Genomic DNA, 23,857 nt, shown 5'->3' on the forward strand with positions numbered 1-23,857 from the left:
TTACAAACTTGCCCCACACTGTGTAAAGCAGAAATTCCCCTTAATGTGTGAAGCAACTAAACAAACATGCAGACACTGTATAGAAGAGGTTGCCACAATCCTATATTGGTATTTGCTAGTGCGACACCTAGCGGCGAGTACGGATAATTGCAACACAACACGCCAGTATTTCACACACAGCGACGCGTCTGTTTTAAAGCTATTACTTCTGGTCAGTATAAGCGATACCACACTTCTTTACTGTATACACGTCTCTACCACAGTTTCTAAAATTCCAGCAACACTTAATCCTACATCACATTGGCTTTTTTCAAAGTATTTATTGCTTTTTCAAGCATCCCCCCTTCCTATTGGTTTAGCGTATTCCCGCCCTCGTCCCGCTGTGATTGGCTGCAGCTGACCGGCCCTTTAAAGTGTATGCAGTACGTCCTGTTACTATAGAAACGGGACGCTGAGGCAGCTGTACGCGTACGTATATGTATATCTGTTTATATGGCGCAAATGTGTGCGCAGCACGGTGTAGTTTGGGGTAAAAAAAAGGTATAAAACCTTATATAGAGGCAAACACGGCAATGACTAATAATATAGACAGTAATGGAGTAAGTGGCACTTGTTATGAGGTGGGCGGTCTCTGTCCTGCAGAGCTTACACTCTAACTCCATATTGAGTTTATACTACGACTTTATTCATTAGCAGAGAGGTCAGTTGGAGCCTTAGGTGAAGGCTGATTGGGCACAAAGCTCATGGATCTATTTTTTGTGCAACAATTGTTATTTTAGGAAAAAAACCAATCATAGGGTTAGGGCTGGGCAAGGACATGCCTAAATGATTTAGCTTATGATTGGGGGCCCCTGTCTTCTGCACTAGCTGGGCCCCAAGTCTCTATATTCTTGAGTAGAATTTGGAGAATAGATGAGAAAACACTGTAGTACTGGGTCAGCCAGTATCAAAAATAATAAGTAAAAAACACAAATACAAGAGTATAGTAGAAATGATACCTATATTGGCTAACAATAAAGATACGTTGCAAGGTTTTGGAGCTGTAAAGCCCCTTTGTCAGGCAAAATACATATAAAAGCTGGAATTGGCCTCTCACTTTATATAATGTGTTTGGGGTGCCAGCACCCACTGCTTAATGTATATAATGTGTTTGGGGTGCCAGCACCCAATGCCACTCACTTTATATAATGTGTTTGGGGTGCCAGCACCCGCTGCCTCAAACTTTATATAGTGTGTTTGGGGTGCCAGCACCCACTGCTCAATGTATATAATCTGTTTGGGGTGCCAGCACCCAATGCCACTCACTTTATATAATGTGCTTGGGGTGCCAGCACCTGCTGCCTCTCACTTTATATAGTGTGTTTGGGGAGCCAGCACCCACTGCCTCTTACTGTATATAGTGTGTTTGGGGTGCCAGCACCCAATGCCACTCACTTTATATAATGTGCTTGGGGTGCCAGCACCTGCTGCCTCTCACTTTATATAGTGTGTTTGGGGTGCCAGCACCCACTGCCTCTTACTGTATATAGTGTGTTTGGGGTGCCAGCACCCAAATGCCACTCACTTTATATAATGTGTTTGGGGTGCCAGCACCTGCTGCCTCTCACTTTATATAGTGTGTTTGGGGAGCCAGCACCCACTGCCTCTTACTTTATATGTGTTTGGGGTGCCAGCACCCACTGCCTCTCACTTTATATAGTGTGTTTGGGGTGCCAGCACCCAAATGCCACTCACTTTATATAATGTGTTTGGGCTGCCAGCACCTGCTGCCTCTCACTTTATATAGTCTGTTTGGGGAGCCAGCACCCACTGCCTCTTACTTTATATGTGTTTGGGGTGCCAGCACCCACTGCCTCTCACTTTATATAGTGTGTTTGGGGTGCCAGCACCCAAATGCCACTCACTTTATATAATGTGCTTGGGGTGCCAGCACCTGCTGCCTCTCACTTTATATAGTGTGTTTGGGGAACCAGCACCCACTGCCTCTTACTTTATATAGTGTGTTTGGGGTGCCAGCACCCAAATGCCACTCACTTTATATAATGTGTTTGGGGTGCCAGCACCCAAATGCCACTCACTTTATATAATGTGTTTGGGGTGCCAGCACCTGCTGCCTCTCACTTTATATAGTGTGTTTGGGGAGCCAGCACCCACTGCCACTTACTTTATATGTGTTTGGGGTGCCAGTACCCACTGCCTCTCACTTTATATAGTGTGTTTGGGGTGCCAGCACCCAATGCCACTCACTTTATATAATGTGTTTGGGGTGCCAGCACCTGCTGCCTCTCACTTTATATAGTGTGTTTGGGGAGCCAGCACCAACTGCCACTTACTTTATATGTGTTTGGGGTGCCAGCACCCACTGCCTCTCACTTTATATAGTGTGTTTGGGGTGCCAGCACCCACTGCCACTCACTGTTAAGGCCCCCATGCTGCTTCTTGGACAAGGAGTCTGAACCCCAGCACTGGGCACTTGTACAACTCAGTTTAATAATTCAAATGATTATCATTTTCAGAATAATTCAAACAGTGACTATGGGTAAAAAGTCAGAGAAAGCGCAGAAGGACAAAGTAGCTGCAGGGAACGCCGAGGATGAATCCAGGAATTCAGGTAAAACCACTACTTAGTTATCACCATTCAGATATTTTATAACAGCAACTGCAGATTATGTGATTTTGGTTGCTTTTTTGATGCACAAGTGACTGATATGGTAAAACTGAAGGTGCCACGGATTACAGGGCATTTGATTTTCCACCAATACAAATGAATGAACATCATTATCATTTATTTATAGGGCTGAACTGGGATTCAAAATAGGCCCTTCCCAACGTTGGCGGGGCAATTCATAATGAATTAGTATAAGGTTACTTATCTCTGTTGTTGTTATTGGCTCTTACAACTATTCCAGTCATCTCTATTGTCCATTATTTGTATTTCAGCCAATGCTTCAATGGAAAGGGCATCTCTGACAGTTGGTAAGTATAGTCTGACAGTTGGCATAGTATAGTAAGTTATACTAGGTTTATTTGATATTTGAATAATATCAGCGGCGCTTACATAAACCTGCCTTTGTGCTCGCTAAGTATGCTGGGATGCAAGAAGATATAATGGAGCACACTGATATTCAGAAGCAGAGAGTGTGTGAGTCTCTACTGGGACTCAGTACAGAGAGAAAATCTTCATGGGGAATGACTTTTATATGTTATACCAAATCCCAAAAAGTCACAGACTCACCCAGAGGGCTAACCTCACTGCTTGAGCATATGGGGTTAAGGTAGCAGGAGAGGCTATAACAGCCAGATGGTATGTTAATGGAAATATACACATTGGGTCAGTATACCTTAAAACAAAAAAACACCTCTTTAATATATTTTGATTATTTTATCTTATTTTATCTTCATCTTAGATGCACACACAAGAAAAGTTCTGATCAGTGTCGGACTGGCCCACAGAGATACCAGGAAAACTCCCGGTGGGCCCAGGTGTCAGTGGGCCCTTTTGCTTCTAGCCATTTGGCCTGCTTCATGGTCATTTTTTATTCTCTATGGAAACAAATCGACTAAATATAAAGAAGAATAGATTATAGTACGTAAAGATAAAATACTAGGAAAATATAGAGGTTGAGTGATAAAATATTTCATGAGTGGGCCCATGGTCTAAGGTTTTCTGGTGGGCCCCTGACATCCCAGTCCGACACTGGTTCTGATCCTCTTCCTAGCAGAGCAGCCACACTGCTGACTGACTGGAGTGGAAGCCAATGGGAAATAAGTAGGCGTGTCTGCTTGAAACTACCGCATTGCTGTGTAGATACATGTACTCACTGGAAGTACTGCCACTATCTACCCTAATAGCTAGAGAATCAGGTGTGTGTGTGGCTTTCAGGAATTAGTTAGTTGGAGTTATATGAATCCCATGCTTGTGCTGTAGTGCCATATCTCACATTCAGGTATTCTCATTTGCCAGGTGATTACCAATGCACGGGCATTCTGGAGCAAGACTTTCCTGAGCTGTGTGGCCGAGCAGGTTTCACTGAGAGTGAGATCCCCAGGGTTACACTGTGCCACCGAACTGCTGTTACCCCAACATCTGAGAAAAATGCTGCAGGTGAGATTTCTTATTATTCTGGATAATATGGCATCATATTCTGCAGCACCTTAGAGAAACTGCACAGCATTCCCACCATTCCCTGCCACAGTGGAGCTTACATTCTGAGCTTCCTATCACAGTCATACACAGTTCGGTCGGTTTTATCAGGAGCTATTTAACCTGCCTATATGTTTCTGGGGTGTGGGAGGAAAGTGGAGTAACCAATAGGACATGCAGACTGGGGAGAACATACAAAGTCCTTGCAGATAGTGCCCTGGCTAGGATGAAACCTAGGCAGCAATGCTAACCACTATTTGAATCCCAAACCTAATCATGAATTTGGTGCATTTGTATTTACCTTACACTGCAATTAAAATAGCTTGATAAATTATAGCTGTGTTTGCTATCGTTAATAGGCCTTTGATTATTCATCTCTGAGACATTTTGGGTACATGCCAAAGACTGTTTATATAGTTTATATTAGTAGCATTTCCAATGCCATCTTGTTTCCCTACAGATGATTCCGATGGTGCGTCAGATAAAGACAACCCTGGAGGTGGCGGCCCTACGAAAGACAAGTTCAGTTACTTCAAGCCAAAGATTGAAGTGGAAACAGAGGGGGAAGATGGGAAATCCGTCAAAGTGATTTTTGTTCATGGTACGGTACAAGTGTGCTGTCTGCTGGAAGTTTTTGTGATCAATACACATTGCTGCTTTTTAAGTACATAATAATATTTATTGTCTTAGCAGTGTGCTACTATGGACTATATATATATATATATATATATATATATATATATATATATATATATAGCCAAGATTTAACTGTGGGCGACGAATCTCCCCGTTGATCGTGGCCCTAAAATTTACTGGTTTTACAATTTTGGTGCAGTTGTGCTCTCCTAGCAATGCAGCTCTCCTCTGCCTGCTCTGATGCTAAAAAGTTAAACGAGCCCTTAAATATCCTGCATACAGTGGATTCATGTTCATTCATAAAATGAGACTGACATTTACTTGTGATTTATGTCATTATACGCAGTAACGTTGTTTTACAGGATGGAAAATAGACCACAGGATGATGGGAATTTTCTCTAAGTGTCTGCCTGCACTCACAGCTCTCCAGGGAATCAGGTGAGGAAGCCATTCAGACATTCCCTCTCCAGACTGAGCTACTGCTGCTACTGCTGCCCTTGTAACTGTGACCTATCTTTATCTCATAGCATTCACCTACTATTTTTTTGCTAGGCACCATGGCAACGAACTCCGTTCTCAATGTAAAACATTTCTTTTTAAAAACTTTGTAGCCAAAGTGCAAAATATATGCACATTTTAAAAATCAGAAACCCTATTATTTTTTCCAGTTTCAGAGCTCTTTAAGCTTTTATTAACTGACATTATAATGAATTTAGTAACAGCATTGCCACCTGCTGGTCAGTTCCTGTAATTGTACAGACAGAGGAATATACAGTCAGATGGAAAACAGAGAATGGTTCTCATGTTGTTCTGCTCAGGAAAGAGATCAGAAGCCTCAGATGCCCTTTCCCATCTCATCCTTGAGCAGAGCAATGTCAGAACCCTTCTCATTTTCCCTTCTGAAGTTATATCTCTCTCTGTCTGTACCAGACAGGAACTGACCAGCCTGTTTTTGTTACAAAATTCATTATATTAGCAATTAATAAAAACTTAAAAAGCTCTGAGGCTGAAAAAAGTAAATAATGTATGTACTTTGCAATTTTACATTATTTTTTTTAAGGTTTACTTATTCTTTAAATATATACTGACACATTCCAGCCTATTATCCATTCAAAAACCTACCTAGTGATAAATATACTAATATGAGACCTGTGACCCTAACCACATACCTGTGTCAGGCACCATTATGCCTTCATGTATTTCTACTGTGATGCCTGGCTTGGGGGGGTGGGGGCAAGGCAAAGGTTGCTTCCAAACTGATTATCTGGGTATTTTCCAGCCTGTGGAATGTCGCTTTGACCGAAAGCACCTTCTCTCAGTTTTTGGAAATTCTGCCGCATTGCCCAAATATCAAGTAAGTAAAGTAACAGTGGTTGTACATATGTGTATATTGTATTGGTTAGCACCAGTTTTACTCAGTGATGGCATGCAAATGGGGGGAACATGTGGTTTAGGTCCTTTTTTAATAGTGTAGTGATTAGTTACTTTATGGATTTCAGTAAATGATGTGCATTGTTTTCCTTCCCAGGACAGTTGTATTGGAAGGTAACCCTTTGCCAGAGCAGTCCTATTATAAGCTCATCTCTGACCACTTACCGTAAGTAACAGAAATGCTCATTATACATATCTAAGTACCCCAAATGACATTGGCTTGGGAAGCTACGTTACCATACACCCCCACAGCTCTCTCTTGTTATTGCTCTTGCCTGGTATTGGTAGGCACTTAAGCGACTGCCTGCTTGTCCTTCAGTTTGGAATTAGCCAATTACAGTAAATGTGCTGGGAACATTTTCCTGAAAATAAATTTAGTCTGTTATCTACTTTCTGGCTGCTTGAGTCACTAAATGGTGGCCATACATGGGCAAATTTAAGCTACTGATTCGAGTCCTTCAGACTAATTCAGCAGCTTATCTGCCCATGTATGGGGACCCCTGATGGGCCTACCTGACGATATCTGGCCCAGCCAACCCAGACCTGATCCCCGCTGTCAGACTCTGGATGCAGTCCTCGCTCGGACAGCTCCTATTCCTGTTGCTGTAATCCAGTCGATTGGCCCAAGGGCCACACAATTGGATTACTCCAATTTCAGCAACCTTAGGTGGGCATATCGGGGGAAAGATCCGCTCGATTGGCGACGTGTATAGCCAGCTTAAGTCCAGCAACCAACTACCCTCTTATATTCCTGGTTGTCTAATTTCACAAATCCGTATAATTAGTTGTAAATAATGTCCACGCCCCTGAACACATCATATCAGGTTATTTTAGGTAAAGTTTGCCCCATAATAGATTTTTAGATGACATGATTTACCCACTTAGTTTCGGTTTGGGACACATACAGCGCAATGAAGCTCCGTCCATTTCTTATTGGCGAATACAGGTCCTTTTCAAAAAATTAGCATATTGTGATAAAGTTCATTATTTTCTGTAATGTACTGATAAACATTAGACTTTCATATATTTTAGATTCATTACACACAACTGAAGTAGTTCAAGCCTTTTCTTGTTTTAATATTGATGATTGTGGCATACAGCTCATGAAAACCCAAAATTCCTATCTCAAAAAATTAGCATATTTCATCCGCCCAATAAAAGAAAAGTGTTTTTAATACAAAAAAAGTCAACCTTCAAATAATTATGTTCAGTTATGCACTCAATACTTGGTCGGGAATCCTTTTGCAGAAATGACTGCTTCAATGTGGCGTGGCATGGAGGCAATCAGCCTGTGGCACTGCTCAGGTGTTATGGAGGCCCAGGATGCTTCAATAGCGGCCTTAAGCTCATCCAGAGTGTTGGCTCTTGTGTCTCTCAACTTTCTCTTCACAATATCCCACAGATTCTCTATGGGGTTCAGGTCAGGAGAGTTGGCAGGCCAATTGAGCACAGTAATACCATGGTCAGTAAACCATTTACCAGTGGTTTTGGCACTGTGAGCAGGTGCCAGGTCATGCTGAAAAATGAAATCTTCATCTCCATAAAGCTTTTCAGCAGATGGAAGCATGAAGTACTCCAAAATCTCCTGATAGCTAGCTGCATTGACCCTGCCCTTGATAAAACACAGTGGCCCAACACCAGCAGCTGACATGGCACCCCAGACCATCACTGACTGTGGGTACTTGACACTGGACTTCAGGCATTTTGGCATTTCCCTCTCCCCAGTCTTCCTCCAGACTCTGGCACCTTGATTTCCGAATGACATACTTTGGACCACTGAGCAACAGTCCAGTGCTGCTTCTCTGTAGCCCAGGTCAGGCGCTTCTGCCGCTGTTTCTGGTTCAAAAGTGGCTTGACCTGGGGAATGCAGCACCTGTAGCCCATTTCCTGCACGCGCCTGTACACGGTGGCTCTGGATGTTTCTACTCCAGACTCAGTCCACTGCTTCCGCAGGTCCCCCAAGGTCAGGAATCGGTCCTTCTCCACAATCTTCCTCAGGGCCCGGTCACCTCTTCTCGTTGTGCAGCGTTTTCTGCCACACTTTTTCCTTCCCACAGACTTCCCACTGAGGTGCCTTGATACAGCACTCTGGGAACAGCCTATTCGTTCAGAAATTTCTTTCTGTGTCTTACCCTCTTGCTTGAGGGTGTCAATGATGGCCTTCTGGACAGCAGTCAGGTCGGCAGTCTTACCCATGATTGCGGTTTTGAGTAATGAACCAGGCTGGGAGTTTTTAAAAGCCTCAGGAATCTTTTGCAGGTTTTTAGAGTTAATTTGTTGATTCAGATGATTAGGTTAATAGCTCGTTTAGAGAACCTTTTCATGATATGCTAATTTTTTGAGATAGGAATTTTGGGTTTTCATGAGCTGTATGCCACAATCATCAATATTAAAACAAGAAAAGGCTTGAACTACTTCAGTTGTGTGTAATGAATCTAAAATATATGAAAGTCTAATGTTTATCAGTACATTACAGAAAATAATGAACTTTATCACAATATGCTAATTTTTTGAAAAGGACCTGTATATCCTCTAACAGAGTGTAATGTCTTCATCAGGCTGGTGCGTATATCACTGCGGAACAACATGATCACTGACGATGGAGCCAAACTCATCAGCCAAGCCCTCCAGTCCTTAAAGACAAACAATAAAAATTTAGCAACGCTAAACCTCAGCTTCAACCACATTTCAGACCTTGGCGCTGGCTACTTGGCAGAGGTATGCACGTTCTGAGCAACAGCTTAAAGCAGAAGATATTTCCTAAAATAATGAATCCCTCTGCTTCTGACTCACAAGGGCCATCAGTCTTTAAACCCCTCCCTACATATTCAATATAGGCAACATAATCTTGTTCTACATTTCAGGCCTTAAGAATGGATCGCTCGTTGCTGTGCCTGGATTTGTCCCATAACCAAATCGGAGACCAAGGAACTCTGGCATTAGCTGAGGTTTGCGCCATTTGCAATGTACAGAATCCATACACCTGCATATACTTCCCAATAATGAAATCTGCCTTTGTTTCTTAGGTCTTGGGACCTTTTCCCTTAACCCACAAAGAGATTGTGGAAAGGAGGCGACTATTAATGGACAAGGACAGCCACGAGCTGCAGAGATCGGTAAGGATCTTTAGGCTTTATGGAAACATAAAGTAAGTCCGTGCCTGGTAAACTATAGAAACTACAAATCAGATGTTTGATTTCATGATTTGACCTACAATAGAATATTGCCCTTTTACATCCTTTCCCTTGAGCCGCCATTTTGTGATGGTTGTGTCCATTCATTGGCTGATGGGGCCTAGCATGTATGTGTGCCTTGGCTTGTTTGTGTGCACCGTGAATCCTATGATCCCAGGGGGCGGCCCTTAGTACTTAAAATGGCAGTTTCCTATTTAGGATTACCCAATGGCACATACTACTAAAAAAGTATATTTTTATGAAAATGGTTTATTTAGATGAAGCAGGATTTTACATATGAGCTGTTTATGCAATATATTTTTATAGAGACCTACATTGTTTGGGGGTATAATTTTCCTTTAAAGTGGTTGAAATTAATTGAAAGATAAGCCTTCATTAGACACTGTTCATCACAATACAGAAAAAATGGGGTTCTGTTCTTATTAAAACCTTATTATAACATTTTATAACTAGCCAACATTATCACGCAACGGAGACGCTAGAAACGATCGTCCCCAGAGCCACCAAAGCTACGCGGCTGTTGAAAAGCCAGAAAAGGCACCAGCTGCAAGTAAGACGAACAAGAGCATGGCCAAAAAGAAAGACAAGGATAAGGTATGCTGCCCAGTCTTGGCTGTCAGTCACTACCACTTAGTAGTCCATTAACATGAATGATGTGCTGTGTTTTTTCCATGGTCCGTTTTTTGCCTCCCAACGGGTCAGTGGAGTTCTGGGTGGCTGGTTACCCAGATAGATTTAGGTAACAATCCCTTTACATTATAAACTTTCCACCTCTGGCAGAGATAGGGAATGATGGAATGAAGGGACTAAAGTCACCATATAAAGGCCCAAGGCTTAAGGGCATTTATACAGGTCATGAGTGATGTACACAACTTTCAGTGAGTCGTCACTAAGCAACTTGTTATTTGTAGTAGGAATTATCTATGTACTAATAAAGTATAAGTAACAGGAGGCTGGAATAAAGAAGTTAATGACATATAACTATTTGTCTCAGGACCCTCAGAAGAAAGAGGAAAAGTCCACAACCAGCTTACAGGGCGGAAACTCCACTGTATCGGGCCAAGGTGGGCAGGCCAAGAAAGAGGACCCCAAAGCGGCCAAGAAACGTAAGTGGCATGAATTGTGCCTGTCCCTGGCCAGCAAACACAGCTGTTATACAGGGCTCATAGCTCACACTTTTGTGTGTTTTAACATCTCAGTTCTTTAAAGAGCCCTGTATATATCCCTGGCACCAATAAAAAGGACTGCAGGCCACAGGCTACACCACTCTCTAATAAAACTGTACCCCTGACATCTCAACATTATTATATAGTATTAAACGTGGCATCATCAAAATCCCTGTAATGAGCGTATCAGATATAGGGAATTTGAACCTGTGTTGTCTTATGGACAGTGGCTCTGTTCCCAGGATGCCCTGCCGTAAAGTAAGACAGGCATTGTGTATGCCAGAAAGTAAATGCCAGTGTTAATAAAATGAAAGGTATTTATCTTATCCTAAGGTATTTATCTTATCCTGAACATTACTGTTTGGTGCTAAAGCACACGTTGCTAAGGTGTTTTTTCTTGTTGTGTTTGATTGTTAGAACTGCCCAACCCTGAGCAAAAGAACTCCAAAGTAAAGCCTGTGAGATCAGCATCCAAACGGGTTCCTTTAACAGAGCATGAGGTAAAAAGAGCAATTTAGGGGATTAAGGGCAACTAAACTCATTCTTAAAATGTTCTACACCCCGGGCTGGGATTCAAAATAGGCCCTCGCACTTTAAATACAGAGAGGTCCAAACAGCCCCCCAACAGGCCCACTAAATAGTGACTGTCTATGGCACCTTACAGCAGCCCCTCTGGCATTTGCCAGAATCCACAGATTGCCAGTCCAGGTCTATCTACACCTTATAGCTGTGGGCTTCAACCACAGCCCTTTAGCAGAAAAGATCTGTGCCCCCAAAGATGCCCCCAGTTGCCCCCCATCTTCTTTTCTGCTAATTCCCTGCATATACTCTGTGCTGCTGGCACTTACCTGAGCTTAGGGGCCCACTCACTATATACTGTATATATACACTATAAATGTCACACTATCCTGTATATATACACTATAAATGTCTCACTATACTGTATATATAGAATATAAATGTCTCACTATACTGTATATATAGAATATAAATGTCACACTATACTGTATATTTACACTATAAATGTCACACTATACTGTATATATACACTATAAATGTCACACTATACTGTATATATACAATATAAATGTCACACTATACTGTATATATAGAATATAAAAGTCACACTATACTGTATATATAGAATATAAATGTCACACTATACTGTATATATAGAATATAAATGGCACACTATACTGTATATATACAATATAAATGTCACACTATACTGTATATATAGAATAGAAATGTCACACTATACTGTATATATAGAATATAAACGTCACACTATACTGTATATATAGAATATAAACGGCACACTATACTGTATATATACAATATAAATGTCACACTATACTGTATATATAGAATATAAACGTCACACTATACTGTATATATAGAATATAAATGGCACACTATATTGTATATATAGAATATAAATGTCACACTATACTGTATATATAGAATATAAACGTCACACTATACTGTATATATAGAATATAAACGGCACACTATACTGTATATATACAATATAAATGTCACACTATACAGTATATATACAATATAAATGTCACACTATACTGTATATATACAATATAAATGTCACACTATACTGTATATATAGAATATAAACGGCACACTATACTGTATATATACAATATAAATGTCACACTATACTGTATATATAGAATATAAACGTCACACTATACTGTATATATAGAATATAAACGGCACACTATACTGTATATATACAATATAAATGTCACACTATACTGTATATATAGAATATAAATGGCACACTATACTGTATATATAGAATATAAATGTCACACTATACTGTATATATAGAATATAAACGTCACACTATACTGTATATATACAATATAAACGTCACACTATACTGTAAATATACAATATAAATGTCACACTATACTGTATATATACAATATAAATGTCACACTATACTGTTTATATAGAATATAAATGTCACACTATACTGTATATATACAATATAAATGTCACACTATACTGTATATATAAAATATAAATGTCACACTATACTGTATATATAGAATATAAATGTCACACTATACTGTATATATAGAATATAAATGGCACACTATACTGTATATATAGAATATAAATGGCACACTATACTGTATATATAGAATATAAATGGCACACTATACTGTATATATAGAATATAAATGGCACACTATACTGTATATATAGAATATAAATGGCACACTATATTGTATATATAGAATATAAATGTCACACTATACTGTATATATAGAATATAAACGTCACACTATACTGTATATATAGAATATAAATGGCACACTATACTGTATATATAGAATATAAATGGCACACTATACTGTATATATAGAATATAAATGGCACACTATACTGTATATATAGAATATAAATGGCACACTATATTGTATCTATAGAATATAAATGTCACACTATACTGTATATATAGAATATAAACGGCACACTATACTGTATATATAGAATATAAATGGCACACTATACTGTATATATAGAATATAAATGTCACACTATACTGTATATATAGAATATAAACGTCACACTATACTGTATATATAGAATATAAACGGCACACTATACTGTATATATACAATATAAATGTCACACTATACTGTAAATATACAATATAAATGTCACACTATACTGTATATATACAATATAAATGTCACACTATACTGTTTATATAGAATATAAATGTCACACTATACTGTATATATACAATATAAATGTCACACTATACTGTATATATAAAATATAAATGTCACACTATACTGTATATATAGAATATAAATGTCACACTATACTGTATATATAGAATATAAATGGCACACTATACTGTATATATAGAATATAAATGGCACACTATACTGTATATATAGAATATAAATGGCACACTATACTGTATATATAGAATATAAATGGCACACTATACTGTATATATAGAATATAAATGGCACACTATATTGTATATATAGAATATAAATGTCACACTATACTGTATATATAGAATATAAACGTCACACTATACTGTATATATAGAATATAAATGGCACACTATACTGTATATATAGAATATAAATGGCACACTATACTGTATATATAGAATATAAATGGCACACTATATTGTATATATAGAATATAAATGTCACACTATACTGTATATATAGAATATAAACGTCACACTATACTGTATATATAGAATATAAATGGCACACTATACTGTATATATAGAATATAAATGGCACACTATACTGTATATATACAATATAAATGGCACACTATACTGTATATATACAGAATATAAATGGCACACTATACTGTATATATAGAATATAAACGGCACACTATACTGTATATATACAATATAAATGTCACACTATACTGTATATATACAATATAAATGTCACACTATACTGTATATATACAATATAAATGTCACTATACTGTATATATAGAATATAAACGTCACACTATACTGTATATATAGAATATAAACGGCACACTATACTGTATATATACAATATAAATGGCTCACTATACTGTATATATACAATATAAATGGCTCACTATACTGTATATATACTATATAAATGGCACACTATACTGTATATATACAATATAAACGTCACACTATACTGTATATACACAATATAAATGGCTCACTATACTGTATATATAGAATATAAATGGCTCACTATACTGTATATATACAATATAAATGTCCCACTATACTGTATATATAGAATATAAACGTCACACTATACTGTATATATACAATATAAATGTCCCACTATACTGTATATATACAATATAAATGGCTCACTATACTGTATATATAGAATATAAACGTCACACTATACTGTATATATACAATATAAACGTCACACTATACTGTATATATACAATATAAATGGCTCACTATACTGTATATATACTATATAAATGTCACACTATACTGTATATATAGAATATAAATGGCACACTATATTGTATATATACAATATAAATGTCACACTATACTGTATATATAGAATATAAATGGCACACTATACTGTATATATACAGTATAAATGTCACACTATACTGTATATATACAATATAAACGTCACACTATACTGTATAAATACAATATAAATGTCAAATATAAGGCTGATTAGTTAATTAATTCAGTTAATTAATTCAGGTTCATATAATTGTGCATCAGAATTAATAACAACCCTTACTGTCTGCTTCTATGAGGGTTTATGAGCTACAATCACCTGACCTGCGAGCGTGCCTGCCATCGCTATTGAAAATCAATAGGGAGCAAATGGGGACATTTTGTTGCCTGCCTGCAGATCTATTCATTGCTTGGGCAGCAAAATGCTCGGCATCGACATTGGCCTTGGGCTGTGCGGAGCTGCTCTGGATAAAGCTAGTGTATCTGGGCAATCCCTGGGCTTGTGAGAATGTTTCCCTCCCAGGGAAATCTGCGCTACAGTGTATGTAGGAAGGAACAGAAATCAGTTTATTTCCTTCCCCAGCTCCATGTGGAACCAGCTGAAATCACACACCCTCTACTGGAGCCCGCTGAGTCCCGCGATGGCAAAGTCTTCCTCCCCGGAAACAGAGTTCTCATCAACCTTAACCTTCTCAGTAAGTTTCCTGGTAATAAGGTTAATGTTGCATCATGGGTAAGCTGAGGGCAGAGCTGAAAACAAACATATTAAAGGGATACTGTCATGATTTGTATGGGGTACTTTTTATTTCTAAATGATACTGTTACACAGCAAATAATTCCCTCTGCCATTTAACCTTTTATTCTTGAACCAACAAATGTATTTGTAGCTGTAATATTGGTGTGTAGGCGCCAATTCAGTGCATTGTGCCTGAGTCTGAGCTTTCAGCCAGCGCTACACATTAAAACTGCTTTCAGCTAACCTATTGTTTCTCCTACTCCCATGTAACTGGAGGAGTCCCAAGCCGGACTTGGATTTCTTACTATTGAGTGCTATTCTGATACCTACTGGGAGCTGCTATCTTGCTCCCTTCCCATTGTTCTGCTGATCGGCTGCTGGGGGCGAGGGGGGGGGGATATCACTCCAACTTGCAGCGCAGCAGTAAAGTGTGCCTGAATCTGAGCTTTCAGAAGGAGCCAGCACAACACATTAGAACTGCTTTCAGCTAACCTATTTTTTCTCCTACTCCCATGTAACTGGAGGAGTCCCAAGCCGGACTTGGATTTCTTACTATTGCTATTCTGATACCTACTGGGAGCTGCTATCTTGCTCCCTTCCCATTGTTCTGCTGATCGGCTGCTGGGAGGGGGGGAACTTGCAGCGCAGCAGTAAAGTGTGACTGAAGTTTATCAGAGCACAGGTCACATGGCTGTGGCACCCTGGGAAATGAAGAATATGGCTAGCCCCTTGGGAAAAACAGATTACAATGCAGGATTCTGCTGGGGAAGCTCTATTAACTGATGGGTTTTGTAACAAACATGTTTTCCCAGGACAGTATTCCTGATAATTTACCTTCCTGCTTCTCAGGGAATCGAATCACAGAGAAGGGGCTGAATGGCCTGTTGGCAGCAGTGGAGGCTCAAGAGAGCAAGCTGATCCCTGGAAGCAAGAGCCATACTGGGCTGCTACGTCTGTGTGTGGGGGTAAGGAAGGTCTCACCCAGACTGCAGGACATAGAACAGAGGCAGCCGTATTGCCAGGGAGCTTTATGGGGACAAAATATATTGACATGAGATAAAGGGGAAACAAATGGACATTCAGTAGAGGTGGGCTCACACAGTTGGAATCACCTACGTATGGATATTTCCAGGCAAAGCCTGCTGTTTCTATCTTACAGAGAAAAGGTGGAACTGCAAGGCACAAACAAAGACTTTTATTATGGAAGGGCTCAGGCCACACCATGTTTCCCACAGGGGGAGTACTGCATAATGGGAGGGCTCAGGCCACACCATGTTTCCCACAGGGGGAGTACTGCATTATGGGAGGGCTCAGGCCACACCATGTTTCCCATAGGGGGAGTACTGCATTATGGGAGGGCTCAGGCTACACCATGTTTCCCGTAGGGGGAGTACTGAACTATGGGAGGGCTCAGGCACATCATGTTTCCTGTAGGGGGAGTACTGCATTATGGGAGGGCTCAGGACTATCAGGGTACAATGAAGTGTGATGCACGGCTGAAACAGCAATCATATAAGTATCATAAAAGGAGGACACCGCTAACAAGCAGGCAATGTTTTGGTCACTAGTGGATACCAGGGTTGTGCTATTACCAGTGCACATCTAACCACGGTTTGGTTTATTGTTCCTTTTTCTTTCTAGAAGAACCTCTTCCCTCCGGACAATGAAACCTTTATAAAACTGCAAGAGCTGATGCTTTCCCGGGACCCGATACACAAGTTATCCAGGTTATCGGCAGATGAGCAGACCCAATAACAAAGCTGTCGCCTCTTCACCCATAATGCTTTGGTGCCATAGAACAATTCAGCAGTGGGCCCTGGATGCTGGTCTAATCAGGTAGACCCCCGCCCAACTGCTGGCCCCCCAACCTGCATTTTTGCCTTTTACCCAATCTGACCCCCTACAGCTTTATCCACAACCCAACTCGCTACCCTACAGCCCACTTAGAACCATAACACTGAAAGGGATCTTAACTAAAGGAGAGGCAAGGCGAAACTGGGGTAAAAGCAGCTTATTTTGCAACATTCACCCGCCCAAGACCCACGGAAGGATTGTAATGACTTATTCCTAGCAACTTCACAATTGGTTTTCATGATTTTATTTTATTTTTTTTACAGTAATTGAATTATTTGCCATCTTCTTCTTCCAGAACTCTTTCCAGATTTCAAATGGGGGTCACTGACCCCGGCAGCCAAAAACTATTGCTCTGTTAGTCTACAATTTTATTATTGTTACTTTTTATGACTTACCTTTCTATGCAGGCCCTCTACTGTTCATATTCCCAAATCACATTTAAACCTCTGCCTGGTTGCTAAGGTAAATAACACCCCAGCAACCAGATAACTGCTAAAATACCAAATGGAGAGCTGCTGGACAAAAAGCTAAACTTAAAAACCATTAAAAATGGTTGCAAATTGTTTCAGAATATCAATGTCTACATCATATTAAATGTTAATTTAGCGGTAAAGTACCTCTTTAATAACAAAACCTGTGCTACATGTAACTAGTGGGGCCAACCCAAAATCCTATACTACTGGAACCAATACTGGCAGTTATTGATCTCAATAAAGTTGCAGTTATGGATTAGAATCTCTCTGGTCTCTGTAGGATGGAGTAGGTGAAAAGTTATTTGTGCTCCAATCAGCTGTTCTATTCCAGTGAAAAGGGGTGTTTTTAAGGGGCTGTTAACTGCTCAGCCTATCATATCAGGCCTTTAACAATGTTGCCTGTTGTTGTTCTCAACATTAAAGGGTCGTCCAATCACACTTACCCCATGCCATTTTATACGGGTACAGGTATGGGATCCCTTATCCGGAAACCAGTTATCCAGAAATTATGGAAAGCCCATCTCCCATAGACTCCATTTTAATCAAATAATTTAGAATTTTAAAACTGATTTTCTTTTTCTCTGTAATAAAACAGAACCTTGTAACTGATCCCAACTAAGATATAATTACCCCTTATTGGGGGCAGAACAGCCCTATTGGGTTTATTTCATGGTTAAATGATTCCCTTTTCTCTGTAATAATAAAACAGTACCTGTACTTGATCCCAACTAAGATATAATTACCCCTTATTGGGGCAGAACAGCCCTATTGGGTTTATTTAATGGTTAAATGATTCCCTTTTCTCTGTAATAATAAAACAGTACCTGTACTTGATCCCAACTAAGATATAATTACCCCTTATTGGGGCAGAACAGCCCTATTGGGTTTATTTCATGGTTAAATGATTCCCTTTTCTCTGTAATAATAAAACAGTACCTGTACTTGATCCCAACTAAGATATAATTACCCCTTATTGGGGGCAGAACAGCCCTATTGGGTTTATTTCATGGTTAAATGATTCCCTTTTCTCTGTAATAATAAAACAGTACCTGTACTTGATCCCAACTAAGATATAATTACCCCTTATTGGGGGCAGAACAGCCCTATTGGGTTTATTTCATGGTTAATTGATTCCCTTTTCTCTGTAATAATAAAACAGTACCTGTACTTGATCCCAACTAAGATATAATTACCCCTTATTGGGGGCAGAACAGCCCTATTGGGTTTATTTAATGGTTAAATGATTCCCTTTTCTCTGTAATAATAAAACAGTACCTGTACTTGATCCCAACTAAGATATAATTACCCCTTATTGGGGGCAGAACAGCCCTATTGGGTTTATTTAATGGTTAAATGATTCCCTTTTCTCTGTAATAATAAAACAGTACCTGTACTTGATCCCAACTAAGATATAATTACCCCTTATTGGGGCAGAACAGCCCTATTGGGTTTATTTCATGGTTAAATGATTCCCTTTTCTCTGTAATAATAAAACAGTACCTGTACTTGATCCCAACTAAGATATAATTACCCCTTATTGGGGGCAGAACAGCCCTATTGGGTTTATTTAATGGTTAAATGATTCCCTTTTCTCTGTAATAATAAAACAGTACCTGTACTTGATCCCAACTAAGATATAATTACCCCTTATTGGGGCAGAACAGCCCTATTGGGTTTATTTAATGGTTAAATGATTCCCTTTTCTCTGTAATAATAAAACAGTACCTGTACTTGATCCCAACTAAGATATAATTACCCCTTATTGGGGGCAGAACAGCCCTATTGGGTTTATTTCATGGTTAAATGATTCCCTTTTCTCTGTAATAATAAAACAGTACCTGTACTTGATCCCAACTAAGATATAATTACCCCTTATTGGGGGCAGAACAGCCCTATTGGGTTTATTTCATGTTTTATTGATTTTTTTTTTTTAGTAGACAAGGTATGGAGATCCAGATTAGGGAAAGACCCCTTTTCCGGAATAGCCTAGGTCCTGAGCATTCTGAATAATGGGTCCTATACCTGTACCTTAAAGGGTACACTCTTCTACTTATATACAAAGAATTTATTTTTCGGGAAACGACCAGTGGTAAAAAGCCTCTTTTATTACAAGTTGGAAGAAAGGGGGCAGGGGGGAGAAAAACCTATTTACAAAATAAAACAATAAATGCACATACATACATATTTATACAAAAGAAAAAAAAAAAAGAGGCAGCCCCCTTTGTGCAGATACGCGGGCTTCTCTCATCATGGGGTATTAGTGCATTTGTTACAGGACAGACTTCCCACAGTGCAGGGGCTGCAGAAAAGAAAGACAGGGCATCTCCCCATATTCGGAACTGTCCAATGAGACGTCGCTTCCCTCGCTTCTGCCTCGGCCATCATCATCATCATCATCAGGGCAAGTCCACAGCAACAGCATGCGTGTATGGAGGGGGGGAGGGGACAATAAGGTATGCATTTTTTTTTCTTTAAATAGTTATAGAACTATACATATATATAGATATATATATATAATTTATTAAGCTAACATGCTTTTTCTTTTTTTTCTTCCTTTTTTTTTTTTCAAAAATAACAATTCCAGTTTTTATTTTATTTTTTTGTAACCCCAAGAGTTCATTTTGCGTTTCCTTGCACTGTCGATTTGGCTGTGATATCCGGACCCTGCTGGGCTGCACTCCCGGGGGAACAGCCGGGGCCAATGGGGCTAAACAGCAGTTGTTAATGCGCCACAGTAGCGCTAGGGCCGCAATTGGCTTCCTTAGATTCCCATGGCCAATTTTATAGCATCTTCCTGCGGGTCTGTATTGCCTGTGGGAATAATAAAATGGGGGGGGGGGGTGAGAATCAGTGTTCACTGTTTGCCATGGATCTGTTTGGGGGTGCTAATGCAGCACCATGTGTTTTATTCAAAAGGGTAACTGATTTAACTTTTATGTACTCTAGATTTAAGGGGGTGGTTCACCTTATGTTATAGAATGCCCTATTCCTAGCAACTTTGCAATTGGTTTTATTATTGTTTTTATGGTTTTTAATTGATTTCCAGTCTCTCGTTCAAGCCACTGCCTGGTTGCTAAGGTGAAGAAAACTCTAGCAACCAGATAGCAGCTGAAATTCCAAACTGGAATCATTTACAAACACTGGGCAAATGTGCATATGAGCAATAACCCATAGCAACCAGTGATTGCTTTTATTTCCCCAGCCAGCTGCAGGTTGAACAATGAAAGCAAACATTTGATTGGTTGCAATTGGTTACTGCCCAGGTGCAAATGTGCTCACTGTTTATAAACCCTACTGAATAAAAAGGTAAATAACAGAAAAAAACACAAATAATAAAAAATGAAAACCAAATGCAAATTGTTGCAGAAAATCACTGTATACGTCATGCTAAGAGTTAATTTAAAGGTGAACAACCCCCTTAAGGGAGCACTAATCCAGCCAGTTATGAAAAGGAAGGACTTTAAACCTTCCCAACAACATGCAGTGACAGTATATGAGACTAAGAAACGGCCATTTTATTTTGCCGGCCCCTAACAGTAGGGGCGGAATAAGCAGACCCCTCCTTACCATCTCGATGGAGCGAGACAGATATGCTGTTCTTCACAAAGAAAAGAGAGGCGCTGTTCAGACTGGCCCCCTGATGCTCCTGCGCTTGCTTATCCTTCTCGGCTGTGTGCTCTCTCTCATGGAAATGGTCTTCCGTGGCACTCCTTCCCAAAGATCGCAGCAGCTCCTGGTGGGCCGACTCTACTTCCTGGGGTGAGGAAGATAAGCCGATCAACGAGCACATTCACCAGAAACCAGAGAAAGTCAGAGGGCCACAGAAGGAGGAGAAAGAAGTGTAAAGGTGCCCCCCATACACGAGCCGATTCTAGCTGCCGATATTGGTCCCTTAGACCGATTCGGCAGCTAATCAGCCCGTGTATGGGCACTAACGACGGGCCTGCCCGACCGATATCTGGCCTGATATCGGCCAGATATCATTCGGGCAGATTAAAAAATCTAGTCGGATCGGGGACCGCATCAACAAGCTGATGTGGTCCCCGATCCGACTAGATTTTTTAACCGACTTTGCCTATACCTGTCGTTGGCCCTGGGGCCAAACGATCGAATTAGCCTGGATTCCCCCAATATCGCCCACCCGTAGGTGTGGGATATCGGGAGAAGATCCACTCGCTTGGCGACATCGCCAAGCGAGCGGATCTGAAGGTGTATGGCCACCTTAAGGACCTTGTAGCATAAATTATATTCCAGAATTCTAACCCGAGATTGGGGGTTTTGTTTAGGTTTTTCTTTTTTGCGGTTATTTGACGACCAACATTAGGCCTTACATGCCCCGATTTAGACAGGACAGACAGACCCAAGAACATATAAGAGCCATATAAGACTATGCGTGAAACTCTCCTCCAGATCTTTGTCCAACTACTACTACTCCTTGAGTTATCAGACAGTGTTTGAGAACCAAAAGCAGTTAATAAGCCTACGTGAAAACGTAAAAACATGGATAAACTACATACAAGGGATGCAGCAATTCTGAGCCCGCCATCAAAGACTTAGAACCTTAGTCAGCAAAGGTAAAGGATGGTTCTTACCTTTAACCTGTGGAGTTTGGCCGTCAGATGTTCTATCGTCCTGAAGATAATATCTACATCCTGAATGACAAGTTTTGGGGGCAGTAGATCCGATAGAAGTGGATCACTTTCTGTACTCCTCGGCGGTGGGGTGGAAAATTCTGACTGGTAAGTTGGCGTGTGGTTCGATTCCCGAGATTCCAAGAAAGACGGGCTCGATAGTCGGTCAGAGTTTGTTAGGGATTCTGACACTTCGGGGTCTTCCTTTGTAGAAGTCGCCGACGCAGTGACATAAAAGAAATTTCCTGGTGTACAAGGTGGGTAAAAAAAAGAACTGTTTAGTCCTAATGGCATTGCTTTGGATCTATATACTATAAGCACATGCGCCAATCAGCTACGCTGGGGGCGGAGACACGGTCTCGTGTGTGGAAGGACGGGACGATATAGTCTAGAGCTGAACAGATAAGGGGCCACTAGGCAACATTTAGCAAACCTCTAACCAGGGCTCAAACTGATGGATTAGAAGATTAGGCAGGTCTCAGCTACCTCTACATTCCAAAGGTCTCGTTAATACGGACGGGACAAGGATGCGGGTTAGGAAGAACTTCAGAGATGGAGCAAGGGGAAACAAATGAAAAAGCAGAATCGAGAGTTTAAAGGGAATCGATCATGAAAGAGTCCCAATGCATGGGAGAGCCCCGGTGATTGTTCTACACAAGTGCCCGTTTTAGCCTAAATTCCTAAAAGTTACGGAAAACGGGCTCGGAGAGCAACACATAATGGGTTCATCGTATTACAGCTCTAGATAAAAACATCCAATGAACCTCCTGTTGAGATGCCATGTGTTTAAACCTCATGCAGAAGGTACTTTATAATGGAGGCCGGATCTGTGATCCCAAGCGTGCATTGCGCTTATCCAAAATCCCATAATACGGGGCGAGAAAACATGGGACTATGGGCGTCATTGTCAACTTTATCCAGACTGGCACCTTGATGGAAATGAGATCACACATCATTATGCTACTTCAGAAGGACGCTCACCCCAAACATACAGTTTTAGTATGTCGTCGACGTATTTGTCTAATTTAATTATAGGAACGTTTGGCACTTCGACTGGTCCCAACTGGACACAAGCCGCCATTCCTGTTTGAATGCTAGACTGCAGGAGTGAGCTTAGCAATCAAATAGCAGTTAAGTGTGCGGTCTGCTACAGTCTTTTCTGCTACTTGGCTTTTCAACTCAAAATTGGATTATATTTGATATGAAAGATTCCCTTTAAATATAAAGAAAAGAGGCATCACCCTTAGAGAACTTGTAAATTTGGAAACGTAAATCGAGTGCTGGGAAGGAGAAACCGTAACACGGGGAGCACGGGGAGCTTCACCTCAGAACAAACCAAAACATAACCCAACACTTAAGGATTCATTTCTAAGCTGATTTTGGAGCACCAATAGGAAACACGTGCAAAAGCATGGTGCAACTTATTCATCTTATTATCCTTGTGTTTGCATCATCTGTGCCGCCATTTCACCCTAAAATAATAAACATTCATCTCCAAGAAACTCACAAATCAGTCGACACAAAGTAGAAGCTACAAAGGAGGTTGGAGAAATACACGCAAGGGTTAGGACTACGACGCGTTTACATTTTTCGGG

At 40.2% G+C, this 23,857-nt stretch overlaps 2 protein-coding genes across 10 annotated transcripts in view; one reads left to right on the forward strand and one right to left on the reverse strand.

The window, feature by feature from the left end:
* Nucleotides 1-395: 395 nt before the first annotated feature.
* lrrc71 (leucine rich repeat containing 71) lies at nucleotides 396-17,890 on the forward strand. 2 transcript variants are annotated; one of them, XM_004917349.4, is made up of 17 exons: nucleotides 396-468; nucleotides 2,517-2,611; nucleotides 2,941-2,976; nucleotides 3,965-4,105; nucleotides 4,605-4,745; nucleotides 5,143-5,218; nucleotides 6,060-6,134; nucleotides 6,309-6,377; nucleotides 8,770-8,929; nucleotides 9,076-9,159; nucleotides 9,238-9,327; nucleotides 9,859-9,999; nucleotides 10,400-10,511; nucleotides 10,989-11,071; nucleotides 15,152-15,263; nucleotides 16,154-16,269; nucleotides 16,946-17,890. In XM_004917349.4, the coding sequence occupies exons 2-17, from the start codon at nucleotides 2,536-2,538 to the stop codon at nucleotides 17,057-17,059; spliced, it is 1,626 nt and encodes a 541-aa protein (XP_004917406.2). In that variant the 5' UTR covers nucleotides 396-468; nucleotides 2,517-2,535; the 3' UTR covers nucleotides 17,060-17,890. The 2 variants fall into 2 exon arrangements, with proteins under 2 accessions (XP_004917406.2, XP_012825047.2); XM_012969593.3 differs by having other exon boundaries at nucleotides 16,949-17,890.
* Nucleotides 17,891-19,716: 1,826 nt separating this feature from the next.
* arhgef11 (Rho guanine nucleotide exchange factor 11) overlaps nucleotides 19,717-23,857 on the reverse strand; it is an 88,966-nt gene continuing 84,825 nt past the window's right edge. For all 8 annotated transcript variants that reach the window (XM_002938991.5, XM_031891603.1, XM_031891601.1 and 5 more), the window contains 3 exons: nucleotides 22,224-22,507; nucleotides 21,199-21,385; nucleotides 19,717-20,442 (listed from right to left, as the gene is read on the reverse strand). In XM_002938991.5, the coding sequence (XP_002939037.2) occupies nucleotides 20,393-20,442; nucleotides 21,199-21,385; nucleotides 22,224-22,507 (521 nt within the window). In that variant the 3' untranslated portion in view covers nucleotides 19,717-20,392. The remainder of the gene's footprint in view (nucleotides 20,443-21,198; nucleotides 21,386-22,223; nucleotides 22,508-23,857) is intronic.

This window comes from Xenopus tropicalis, chromosome 8 (assembly GCF_000004195.4).
Source record: "Xenopus tropicalis strain Nigerian chromosome 8, UCB_Xtro_10.0, whole genome shotgun sequence".
Classification (NCBI taxonomy): Eukaryota; Metazoa; Chordata; class Amphibia; order Anura; family Pipidae; genus Xenopus; species Xenopus tropicalis.

Bases quoted from the DNA above. Each gene is read 5' to 3' on its own strand.
- lrrc71 (XM_004917349.4), top strand. From the start codon at position 2,536: ATGGGTAAAAAGTCAGAGAAAGCGCAGAAGGACAAAGTAGCTGCAGGG. The intron at 10,000-10,399 runs GTATGCTGCCCA...TATTTGTCTCAG, and splicing joins AAAAGAAAGACAAGGATAAG to GACCCTCAGAAGAAAGAGGA. The intron at 15,264-16,153 runs GTAAGTTTCCTG...CCTGCTTCTCAG, and splicing joins CATCAACCTTAACCTTCTCA to GGAATCGAATCACAGAGAAG.